General features: G+C 42.0%; 1 protein-coding gene across 1 annotated transcript; it reads right to left on the bottom strand.

Annotated features, from left to right (window-relative positions):
- Nucleotides 1-938: 938 nt before the first annotated feature.
- Nucleotides 939-12749, bottom strand: chrnb4 (cholinergic receptor, nicotinic, beta 4 (neuronal)). The gene is given in 7 exon segments (XM_033617288.2): nt 939-2033; nt 3836-4889; nt 6091-6200; nt 6446-6490; nt 8918-9063; nt 12423-12500; nt 12503-12749. Coding segments are annotated over 7 exon segments (1719 nt in total). The 5' UTR covers nt 12624-12749; the 3' UTR covers nt 939-1868.
- Between the last annotated feature and the right edge of the window lie 288 nt (nt 12750-13037).

The raw sequence follows: 13037 nt of genomic DNA, 5'->3' as shown, positions 1-13037 counted from the left end.
CTTCAGTCAGCGGGGTGGCTCAAAGGTTTGACAGTTCTGTCCTTCAGCTGGATGAAGGAGAGGTCCAAGTGCTTTTCAGCAAACATCCACTGGGTTGAAGTGCCCTCAGATGATAGATAAATCCCACCAGCACCAGAGATGCTGTTTGGTGTCTGACCCTGTGCTCCCAACTCCTTTAAGTGGGGCAAGTGAAAAGAGAATTGCCCCCATGGGAGATTAATATAGGAATACATTACACATGGAAGTAGAAATAAATGTTAATTTGACCTTCATTCTCCCAGACAGTGCAGAGTTTAAATGAGGTTGTTTGTTCACCAACCCATTGAGGACTTCAGCTGAGGCTCGGGTCATTTAACAAAACTACCTTTAGTGACAAACAGCTTCCAAACTTCTCATGCTGCAAAGGCTATCCTGCACATTTAAAAAGACTTGGAGTGGAACATGTCATTTTGACTGAACCCCCACATTTGCAAGGACTATATTATGGTAGATCTTTGTCGGAAACTCATAAACGCTTGCTTATCCGGCAGGACAGTTGTCAAGGACAATGCTTCCATGCATATCTTATTAGAGACTAATGACAAAAGGCTGCTGACATAAGGCTCGTGATTTATGGGACCTTCCATCGAGTGTTGAATGACGACTCCTCCCGCTTTGTTTAGACTGGAACAGATGATAAATTGTTGATTGAAATGCTGCTGCACTGTGTGTCTTCACTAATGACAGGCAGCTAACAGGTAAATAGAGACAGCCATGAATGATCTTGAGAACTGTGAACAGAGATTAAAGTTTGGCATCAACATAGAGACTGATTACTGTTTCTTGATTTCAGTGAAGGTCTCACAAAAGAACCAACAGTCGGCAGAATCTCTGACGAGCCCACTCAGCACTGTTTATTGAGCAGTAAACATGTCCTGGTGTGTGTGTGTGTGTGTGTGTGTGTGTGTGTGTGTGTGTGTCTGTGTGTGGCAGTGTGTGAGGGTTCAGTTCAGCATGGGTTTTGTGAAGCATCATTTATGTGTCTGTACAAATAAGCACTTAACAGAGATCAGCTCAAGGTACAAATGAGCGGCCAAAAGATTCCAGTGTCTGAAACACTGCTTCAGGATATGTGTCAGGACTGTAATAAGGCTATAATTATGGCAAAAGTCCTATGCCTCAAGACATTGTAGTCCAGATCAGCTCCATCTCCGACAGTTTTGTTGTATCAACATTATTTTTTGCCTGCTCACACACTCTCACATTTCAAGCGAACAGCTGTCTTATCTATGTGATGAAATGTTCCAACTGGCACATCTTCAGCGAGCGTATTGGCGCCGAGGACAAACTTTATCACCGGCAACATAGATTAACTAACCACTTTGGCAAGACCCTGACAATTTTAAGACTTTATTGGGGGTTTCATATATTTAATCAAACTGAGAGCTGACATTATCCATTCTTTAATCACACATCACATTTCAATGACATGGTCATTTAACTTAGACACAAATAAGGAGTCGAACAACATCTGACAGCAGACGGATGTTCTTCATATTTCAGACATATGGTATATTTCTGCAACATTTCAGTATACTTTAGTGCAGTGAAAGCTACATTCTGTCCAGTTCTGCAGCTTTCCTTTGAAGACATGAAGAGGAATGACCCCAGTGCAATGATGCTATATTAGGCCCCTTGTAGATGTATCTTTTCCTCAAAAACTGGGTGCTGTAGATGGTTGTGGAACATGTAGTTTTGATTATTAGGAGATACTACAGGCTACAGGCCTGCATCTGCTTATAAGAATACTTATCCTACCAGCTTGATTGCTGCAAAAAACAACAACAAAAAAACAAAACTAAAACTCGCCCTGTCTTCTTTGTTGCTCATCATATGCGAGGAGTGTCTGAGCTGGGCTGCTGGCTGTGAACAATGTGACTTTGGAAGACAGGCTGGAGAAATAAGCCCAGGGTGCCCACCACACACACGATCACAAAGATCCACAGGAACATACGATCCACCACCATAGCCACATACTTCCAGTCCTCTATGACCTGCAAATATACAGAAATGAAATTAGAATTAGTCAGTGTTTATGTTTCTCACCACAGCAGACTTTACACAGGCATTTATTGTGAGAAACCAGCAGCATGCAATGTGCTAAGACTAAATAATCCTGCTTCAGTGTGTCGGCTCTGGATGCTGCCATGCCTCTGTGCAACCACTCGGGGGCAGAGAGTGTAACTGACTGAATGAATGAGTGAAGAGGTGTGAATCTAGGCACTTCACATCCAAAAGACTGTAACCCTGTTGGCACATGATGTCAGTATGTCTTCTAATCTATTGTATTTGCTTGCAATTGAATTGTATTGTATTGGACCATAAGGTGTTCTGGGGTTTACTTTTTCATATATGTGTTACATTCATTCATACCAATAATATTGCTTAGTATAAGTAAGCTTATTCTTAGGATGCTGACTGCTGACATAGTGAAGATATATATCTGTAAGGACCTGCTGAAACCAACGCTGAAATAACTTTTGACCCTTTCACCTCATTTTCAGGGCCGACCTTGATAGTTTTTGAAACGAGTCATACCTCATTCCTGGTTCCCTCCTTATTTTATTGATTTATCAGGCAAACAGATTGATTACTATAAGTCTACCTTCAATTTTCCAGGTCACAGCCACTACTTAAGGTTAGTGGTGCTCCTTACCACTGGTCAGGGGTCACAGAATGTACATCAAATGTAACCACACCGGTCCAAACACCTTTGATCCAGTTTATTGGGATCAGGATAAATGGAGGAGCAGGGTGCTGACAGTGGAGAGTATTTGTGAAAAATTTTCAAAATAGCTAATTCAGCTATACTGTTGGCAAAGCATAACAACTCTATGCAAAGTTATTTTAGCTACTAACCTTTAACCGTATCACAAGATAATATAATGTCCAGTTATATTGACTCATAATTATACTGATGCCAGAAAATAAGGGTAATATTCACAAATAAAGACATTTTTGTTTGTGGTGAAAATATTCATTATTCATTAGACAAAACATCTATCTTTCTTAAAGGAACAATGTGTAGGATTTAGGGGGATTTAGTGGCACCTAGTGGTGAGGACTGATGATTATAAACAGCTGTAACTTCTTCCAATTAGAAGAAGTGTTTTTTGTTGAGGAGGTTTTTACGACGAGCCGAATTCTTCGCAGAGGTCTCTTCCTCTCCATCAGAAAAGGTGATTTAAACTGGTAAAAACACTGAACAAAGCAGTTCACTACATATCAGTTTTTCTCTGACAGTTTGGCATGTTGAAGATTGGGCGCTAATGCCTTCTAATGTGCACTCACTTCTTTTCTCTGATAACTTATGATCCAGACGTTAAGGAGGTTTTTACGTTACCTAAAAAAATGTCTTCTGTTTAAATTCCAAGGCTCTCGTCACAGAGGGAATGCTAACTGTGGTGGCTAATGCAGTAATGTGAATGTCCTTATCTAGAGCCAGTGTTTAGTTTGTCTGTTCTCAGATACTCTAGAAACATGGTGATGCGATATGGTGATCTCCATAGACGAGGGCCCATTCCATATTTAGACATAAATGGCTCATTGTAAGGTAATGAAAAGCACAACAATTCTTATTTTCAGTTAACTGTACACTAGAAAAGGCATACGTATTATATCATATTCTATTTCTGCCAATGTATCCCCCTAAATCCCACATAATGTACTTTTAAATCCTTGAATTTCAGGAGTGAAATTATTTACTGACACAACAAATTTAGCAAAAAACTTGGCTTCAGCACCATTTAGATGCAATAAAACATTGGTTTTAAATGTTTTAAATGTTAATACATACACTCTGATCATCATCATCTCCCATCATGTGCTCGGCCACAAAGCGCACCCCGTTCACCGCCTCTTGGACATCGGCAGCCCAATCTGAGCTGCTTCTCTGCTGGAGGTCCTGGGTAGAAGTGAAACCACTGGGAAGGTAATCAGTGGAGCGTAAGTCTGCCTTCCTGTTAGAATAAGTGTAGCCCAGCGGAGGAGGCACATTTTTGTGTCCTGGGGTGGAGAAAGCAGAGTCGGAGGACAGCAGGGCAGAAGACGACATGGTGATACCTGCTTTGGATGCGACTGGGTAACCCAAGCCCAAAATAGCTCTCCTCGCCCGTAGACATCGCTGCTGGCGAAGTCTCTGGCGTGCAGAGTTATTCTGAGGGCGCTTCATGAAGAGTAAGGCAGGCAGTTTGACAAGAAATATCAGCTTGACCCAGGCAGGCATGGTGTGGGTGCTGGGAGAGCGGTGGTGCACATTGAGCACGCACACACTGGTGATGATGGAGAAGGTCACAAGCACCATGGTGAACATCAGGTACTTGCCTATCAGGGGCACATCCAGTGAGGTGGGAGGAACAATCTTTGAGATCAAAAGCAAGAACACAGTGAGAGCCAATAGGACGGAGATGCAGAGAGTCATCTTCTCCCCACAGTCTGAAGGTAAGTAAAAGACCAGGATGGCCAGAGACGTGATCAAAACACAGGGAATAATGAGATTTATGGTGTAAAAAAGGGGCTTCCTCTTGATGATGAAGTCGTATGTGAGGTCCACATAGGTAGGATCCAGAGGGTTGACAGTCCGTCTGCCTGGCAGCGCCAAGATATCCCACTCCCCACTGGGAGTAAAATCATCCATACTAGCCACCTCAGACTTCAAGATCAGATCAATCTCTGTGTGGTCATACGTCCAAGAGCGGAACTTGAGGGTACAGTTCTGCTGGTCAAAGGGAAAATGCTTGACCTCGATCTTACAGGCGCTTTTGTAGATGGCTGGAGGAAGCCAGTTAATGCTGCCATTGAAAAGGACAATGGCATTGGTGAAGACTGTTACCTCATAGGTACCATCGGCGCTATAATAAGAGGAAGAAAGAGAAAGAAAACTTTAGAGAGCCTGTGAATCAATGTCTGGGGCTTGTGTTATCAACCCTTAAGTGAAGTGGAGATAAGAGGAAAGCTGCTCATACTGAAAATTTGTATTGGTCATTTCCTGCAGCCAGTGACAGTCAAATCAATATCAAAACCAAAATCCTCAGAGGAAAGACTAAAACCTTTCATCATATATAAACTCTATTGAGGCTACAGAGAATTGGCAGAAATATGTTGATCATGAACAGAAAGCATCTTAATCATCTTAAATGTCTGGCTATAGGAGAAAGTTTTCCACTCCAATCCAGAAAGCATAGAATAAACCTTAGTAAACATATAAGCCATTTGAAGGAGTCTTTCAGTTACTAAGAAATGACATTTCACTTAGAGTTCTGGTCCAGCACCTACTGCATGAAAACAGCAAACTGAAGACTCCAAGACTGAAATACACACTGTGGGAAAAGTAAGGTATTTTTAGGATATTGCTGTTTAGTGTTAGGTTGTTCCCTTTGACAAGGTATAAACTTGATGTCAGAAAAAACAGTCTACTGCCAGCGCTAAGCATGGACTGCAGCATTCAAACAAAAGAACTGGACACCGTCAGGAAACTTCAGGAACTGTATCATGTATTTCACTACAGGTAACTTAGCTTGCTCAGCTAACGGTTCACCCGCTAACTAAGCTTCGACTAAGGGGGAGAGGAGCATTTGTGTTAGTGTGAACCATGTGTCTGTCTTGTCATTTTCATTCTCCAGAAAATTGTGAAACTTTCTGGTAATGAAATGAGCACTACAGAGCCTGGAGTTTCCCGACGGTGTCCAGTTCTTTTGTCTTAAAGCTGCAATCCAAGCTTTGCACTAGTTCATTTCTTAAGCAAAGCAGTAGACTTGTATTTCTGACATCATGTACCTTGTTGAAGGGAACAACATTCCATTAAGCAGCAAGGTCCTAAAACTAATTTTGCCATTTCCTTCAGTGTGTATTTCAGTTCAGGAGGTCTAACTTTAACCAACTTTTTTTGGGCAGTAGTAGCTGGAAGACTGGAACGATTTGGTTTCCTACTAACCGAAAGACGCCTTGAAAAAAGTCTGTACAGATTCTCCTATATATTTATCATCTGTTCTTGCACATAAGCACGTAAAATCCATTTGTAACCTCACACTATGACATGCCAGTGATGCTTACTTGTTGTATAGGACAATATCTGGGAGCCAGATGTGTCTGGAGGGAATGCGCAGCTTGTCGATACCTTCATACTCTGCAGGGTCCCATGACAACCTGTAATCCACCCAGTGCTGGAAAGACAGAGAGACCTGGCCATCAAGTCCGCCTTCCACACACTTTCTCAAGACCAGCTTATATCTAATTACATGCTTCATTATCAGGAAAGCATATGTGGAGCACAATTACAGAAGCAGTTTGTTCCACATTGAGAGACAGGAAGAATGGATATGGTTTAATTCAAGTTCAGGGGGAAGGACATTTACCAAGACCTAGGCTGATTGAGAGTATACGTGACTCTGGGATTCATCACACTTACCTGAGTGAGCCAGACATTTGTGGTCATGATCTGCTCTCTTTCATTCTGGAAATGTACAAGTGAGGTGGAAATTACTTTCAGAGCAGTTTTCATGCACAAATACAGCTGTAATTGTATATTGAAAGATAACTACATGTTTGCTGACCCTGAACACTGATTAAAGCTATGGCTTGTTCAGGACACTTTCATAGTGATTCTCAGTCAGAGGCACTTGTACCCCTGGGGGCTCAACTGTAAATATCATGGAATAGCTCAAATGAAAATTACGACTGAATCAGAAAATATGTATATACACACACATATTTGTGTGAAGGATGAAAATAAAAAGCCACATATGATTACAAATGGATGTGATGCTGAGCTTTAATATATCCATGAGAATGTGAAGGTACAACGCTATGTGGACGCTGTGTGAGATGGCTGGGGACACCATTTTGTGAGGTATGCACTCTGTTACCTCTATCACCAAAGTGTATGCAAAATGAGATAGTCTGGGTATGTGAGCTAGTGCATCAGGATCAGTAATCCAGCCTCGGACTGGCAAGTCATATGGATCTATGTTGTTTATCGTGATTACTTTGTCAGAATACCCTGGCTTTATCACCGTAGCAGGCACAGGTAACAGAGCATGGTCCTCATCAGATGGCGTCCCTGTCCAAAAAAATGACTAATGGACAAATGGCTGAAACATTTAGCTGAAATTTATGGATGACTTGTAAGAATAGCTAAATGGATAAAAAAGAAAGATTTAATGATATCCTCTTTTCTGTGGGCAAATCTATAGTGTTCAATAACATCCCGTTTAAAAGTCAATTCCAAACTACAACTATCGCCTCATGATTGTATGCCTCCACAAACCAGTCAAGTTACTTTTACAGTTCATGTCCATTACTGTCAAGACTCATACAGTATGTAGCCACTTCAGTTGACAGTGCTTCAAATATGGATGTTGCTGCAAAGAAGCTACATATTCTAAATCATGCATGCTTCACACACATCTTCAACCCTACAGCACAGAAGATCACAACAGTTTCAAGATGGACACCCAGGATAAGTGTCACCAATTGAGTATGTGACTAAATGTCTCCCCATCTGTTCCAGAGAACAGAAACAGGAAAATCTTTGTCAAGCCATTTTTGAGATATTGCAATCATGAGAATGGGACAGACGCAAGGTCACAATAACCTTGACTTTTGACCACCAAAATCTTATCAGTTCATTATTTGTGTCAGAGTTGAAGAAATTTCTTCAAGGCATTGTTGAGATATCACATTCATGATAATGAGATGGACGAGGTCAAAGCAGCTTTGACTTTTGACCTTTGATAACCAAAATGTAATATGTTTGAGTCCAAGTGGATGTTCGTGCAAAAATTTAAGAAATTCCCTCAAAGCATTTTTGAGTGCCAGACAAACAAAAAAGCTTTGGAATCACTGCTGGCAAAACATGACTGTTATTGCCAACTGGAGAACACTTTCACTAAATATTACTGCTGCTTCCACAATGATAAAGTAACTGAAAATAGGCCGTCGGTAGTGTAGTGGATAGTGCCAGCGCCCCATCTACAGAGGCACTGCCTCGCTGCGGCGGTTGCGGGTTTGGTTCCGGCTTGCAGCCCTTTGCTGCATGTCACTCCCCACTTTCTCTCTGTCTCCCCATTTCACTCACTGTCCTGTCCATTAAAGGCAAAAAGCCCACAAAAATAATCTTAAAAAGTAGTCTAGCAACAAATACATAACAACAATGAATTACCATCTTGACTGGACAGTGCCAGCATCTAAACAGCTACATTCTGGCTCTTGCTACTTTCATTGCAAAGCCATACATGTCAAGATTTTAGGACAGAGTTATTGTAACACTAATTATCTTCAGATGAACCCCTGTGCTTACTGTCATACTCTATTCCTCCAGTTTTACGTGAGGTAAAAAAACTGCATTTAAATCCTCCCCTCTTCTTAGATTGGTTGTTAACATGTTTGTTGATGGCATTGTCATCACCCTCCCATGACATACTCATCCAATAAAGTGATACCAAATGTCAATTACTCCAAGGGGTACAATGCAAACTCATAAAGTGAGGCTATGAATGAGCCTTGTTGCCTGGGTCTGCAGCTGGGAGGAGCCTCTGCTGTAAATCAGAGGAGAACCTCTGTCACTGTGGCTAAAACAGCTTTATGGCCCCTTTTAATCCAATGTGCTGAAGTTTCAATCTGGACATGACAGAGGCAGAGATCACAGCTGACCACATCTATCCTCCACTTCATCCATCCATTTAGAGCTACGGCCTCTCCGCACAGGCCGGTTGGTAACTGACTGCTTTCTCAAAGCAGCTCTTTCTTTCAGTCTGTCTTTCTTTTTTTGTCTCCCTCTTTGTCTCCCCAACACATATTCTCTCCCTCACACACACAGATACATACACATAAATAAATACACACACATCCTCATGGTGGGCAGTAGTAATTGGTGCCTTACCACGCTGATGAGCTGGGCTAGAGACACTTGTAGCTTGACCGGGACTCTCTCGGTCCTGTTGACAGCCGGGCGGATGAGCGGATTGTATCGATCCTTTCCCAGCAACCAGTTCATGAGACGCTCCTCTGAGTCAGCACAGCTGCTGCCTGGTGACATGATTTTGTTCAGTGATTTTTTAATGCAAAGGTAGTGTCCAAAACACCCAGACTACCAGTATCAAGACAAAACCTTATGAGGAAACAGACAGGGTGTTCCACAGACAGAGACGACATGCTCTGATCCCTTAAAGGAATAATCTCAAGTTACTTTTGTGCATCTCTGACATACTTTTGTGTATTTCTTCACAGTCCATGCCACTTGTTTTCATACAATACTGTATGCTGCTATATTTTCCACTGATTTCCAAGCCATTCAATCCATTAGGACCATCTCAATTACAGATTGGCTCCATGTACTCCACTGCTGAGTTGGTTGTTTAAAGCCACTACATTCAGCTGTCACTTTGAACTATATTTGAAATTAAGAATGGAGCTGTCTGGAAATCATAAGTGGCTAATGTACTACAGAGGTTTCCCATTATGGTCCAAACAATCCAAGTTTCTGCTGTTTTGCTTTCCTGCCATTCTGGGGATCCAGAGATGAGACAGCAGGCCTTTATGACAATTTAAAAACAAAATTTAAGTGTGCCATAAAAAGATTATTTTAATGTACCAACACAATTACTAGACACAATGTTGATATTGTACAATTTAGCAAAAACCCGCATTACTCTCAGTGCTGATATGTGGCAACTACAATATTATGAGAGTGAGTTTAAGTCACGGTGAAACTTAAGTCTGAGCGTCTTAAGCTTCGGTAATGTGATTTATTTCCACCTGATGTGAAATATGTGGACGGGGAATTGAAAGCTGAATGTAAATCAGGGTCTTCATATTTGATTGGATAACTCAAACTGGGCATGGCTTAGCAAATATGATAAATACAGTTATCTCCAAATCACATTTGATAGCATACATTTCTGTGTATGCCCATTTTTCTCTCTTGTATGTTTTTAATCATTATTTCATTGCATCTTTAAGGTAAGGGAAAGATTGTGTTTACATTATTTAAAGGCTAACATTTACACTAGGTCCATGACAGCACACAAACTGATGGTCTACATGAAAGCTGGAAGCCACATGATTATCCATCACTTCCCACCTCATTCTCTCCCTCTTTACATTTGGGTCCACTACTTCCTGCTTTGCCCCTGAATGACGGCATCATACGATACTGGTCCAATACCAATGTAATTCACAGTGATACATGAGCTACATGTAGACAGGTGTACCCTCTCTCCCTGCCGCTGTGCTAAAATACTGAAAAACTCTGAAATGTAAGTGAACATATGTTATGCAAAATACTGTTCCTCCTCTATCCATTAACCCGAATGTGTCAGACTGCTTCATACAAACTGTACGTATAGCTTTCCAAGTCTTAAGGGAAACAGCAGCTGTCAATTGAGAAAGCCAGGGATGGCTGTGTCGTGGAAATTACACCAGAATGTAATGAAGGCCCTAAAGTCATTTCCAAATAAGTAATTACATTTGGGATGAGGGCAAATATTTTCACAGCATGTTAATAATTCTGCTTGTGCCTAAAGCCAAAGCACTGGATGTATCTTTTCAAGTGAGAATAAGTTGTGAATACCAACACTTAAACTCAGCCTCCATCCCTCCTCGCTGATAAATGACGCCTGTGTCAGGGGTGAAGACAAGCCTGATTGAAACTGATGACCTGTGCTTCTCATCAGGAGCAGAATGAATATATGTAGCACTACCTCTTCCATTTTCTTTACATGCAGCTGGTTATTAATGCCCCCACATGGTCTGGAGTCGCTGAGTCGACTGACTCGTGAGAAACACTCCAATGAGGTGAGACTCTTACTGATGGGCCTGTTGAAGAAGAATTGCTACTGTTGTCAATATTCAGCAGAGTGATATTCATGGCTCCACAACTTCACAGAATCAGCACATGTGGCTAATGTGAAAAACCTGTGATGGTGCAGTGTACTAAAAGTAACAACAATGTCAGACTTCCAACTTTAATGCTCCTCCTCGTGCTCAGTATCAAACTGTGTATGCTATTATCAGCCCACAGCCTCCTGGAGCTTTGCAGGGCGTGGCATGCTAACAGTCTAGCCCCACGGGTCAGCACATGCTGCCACGACTGTGCCTTTGTCACTTGGCTGAAGTCCCATCTAACACAGTCGGGCCTCCACAGCACTCTATAACAGATGGTGTGTTGTCAAAGCCCTCGGAGACCTGAGTCAAACAAGCTCTGCCTTCCCCAGAGGTGAAGGCCACTGGCAATCCACCCAAACTTGTGATTAACTGCTGTGAACTGGCACTGGTGGGTGTAAGTGTGTGTGTAGGTTTAATGTGTAAAATGTACAGCGCCTCATAAGTGTTGGTCTGACATTACGTTGATTGAGAGTGAGGTCAGGCGTGTTAATACAGTGCTAGAGTCAGCCGTTACGGAGTTGATAAGGTCACTCTGCACAGCACACTGAAAAACATTATTTTGCAAAAATGCAATATGGCTGGAGACCAGAGAGAATAATGACGTGTGAGAATGAACCAAAACATGGGGCAAAGGTCAAGTGAGGAGTTACAAAGCCACCTATTTTCTTCTTTTTCTTTGTGTCCCACCTCCTATTTGATATTCAGTATTAATAAGGCCAAATATTCTTCTTTGTCTTTAATATGGAGTGAAAACAAGTACAAAGCTTTGTCTGTGTGACACACATGAGGATTCATCACTTAAATGGCAGAATACTTACAGGAAGTGTGACAGTATGAGGTACTCTTTTCATTTACTAAATATCCTGTGAGACACAGTATAAACTTTGAGACCCACTGATCTCACCAAGTAAACCCACTTTGGTCATGTGAAATAGGGATGTGGAAGAAGGTAAGAAAAGGAAGGAAAGCACAAAAGTTTCCTGAAACTGTTCCTTGTACAAGTTCAGGAAGCTGTTTCTGGTACTGTGTACACTTCTCTGGTGTATACCGTTATATTGGTTGTGACCCTGCACTAAAAATCTCAAACCTTTCTATGAGTACTGATTGCTGATTTGGTGACCACAGGCCACATTTGATGGCAGGACTGAGTCATCAAATAGCTCCTGAGACTCTGTTGAAACACAGAAGTATCATTTTTCAGCTAAACCTGCAAAAAATGTTTTTTATGCTATCCGCCATGCATATTAAAATACCAAAATGTTTCACATTAATTAAAGCATCTTTTTGGATCATCTGCATCTTTTGTTACAGTTAAAGCTGATGAAAACTTAAACTCAATATTAAAAAGTCCGACTTTGGGACCCTAAAGAAAGACAGTTCTCACCAGACAGAAGCACTTTCACCCAAATACATTTTGGAGGAGACACACAGATAAACGCACATGCCAGAAAAAGCCCAAATTGCTAAGTTAAGTTGCTGAGCGTAAAGAAAGACACACTTACAGTGGATCACAGAGAAAAAGTAAGCAAGGATGGAGAGAGCCCGAGTCATTTTTTCGGCACCATCTGATCCGCGGGAGCTGTCACTGATGAAGCGTCAAAGCTGCGGGGTTCAGAGCTCTTCCTCTCGGACATGCCGGAATCCACGCGCTCGCGGTTTGGACACTCAACCAGCACTGTGCTGATGCCTGAAGAAGAGATCATTGACCGCAGAGCGCGATCTGTTGCTCCGTGGTGGGGTTATCCGCCCCATGAAATGCACCGAGTCTCCTCTAGGCAAACGGGTCTTTGCGCTCTGCCAACTCGCAGCAGCCTGTCCTGACGCGCTGCGCTCTCCGTACCGAGCAAGTCCTGCAGGTCCTGTACCCGGTCTGTGATCGGCTGCTGTAAGTTTACACCAGCGCAACAGCTGTTTTAGTTGGGAGGTATGTACCACTGGACATATACGCTGCATTCTGCGAATTGAAAGGTCATTTATAAACATATATTTCGCTCTTGGATTTGGTGATGTTAGGGAAGTATGCAGTCAGTGCACTTGTATGACCCATATTTATCTCTCTGACCTCCGTTGCCCCAGTAGCCTCACAAATGATGTATGTTGATGTGTATGAATACAGT

Source organism: Epinephelus lanceolatus, chromosome 2, assembly GCF_041903045.1.
Source record: "Epinephelus lanceolatus isolate andai-2023 chromosome 2, ASM4190304v1, whole genome shotgun sequence".
NCBI lineage: Eukaryota > Metazoa > Chordata > Actinopteri > Perciformes > Serranidae > Epinephelus > Epinephelus lanceolatus.
The sequence above is the reverse complement of the archived record's forward strand: the minus strand, read 5'-3'. Positions and strand labels throughout refer to the sequence as shown.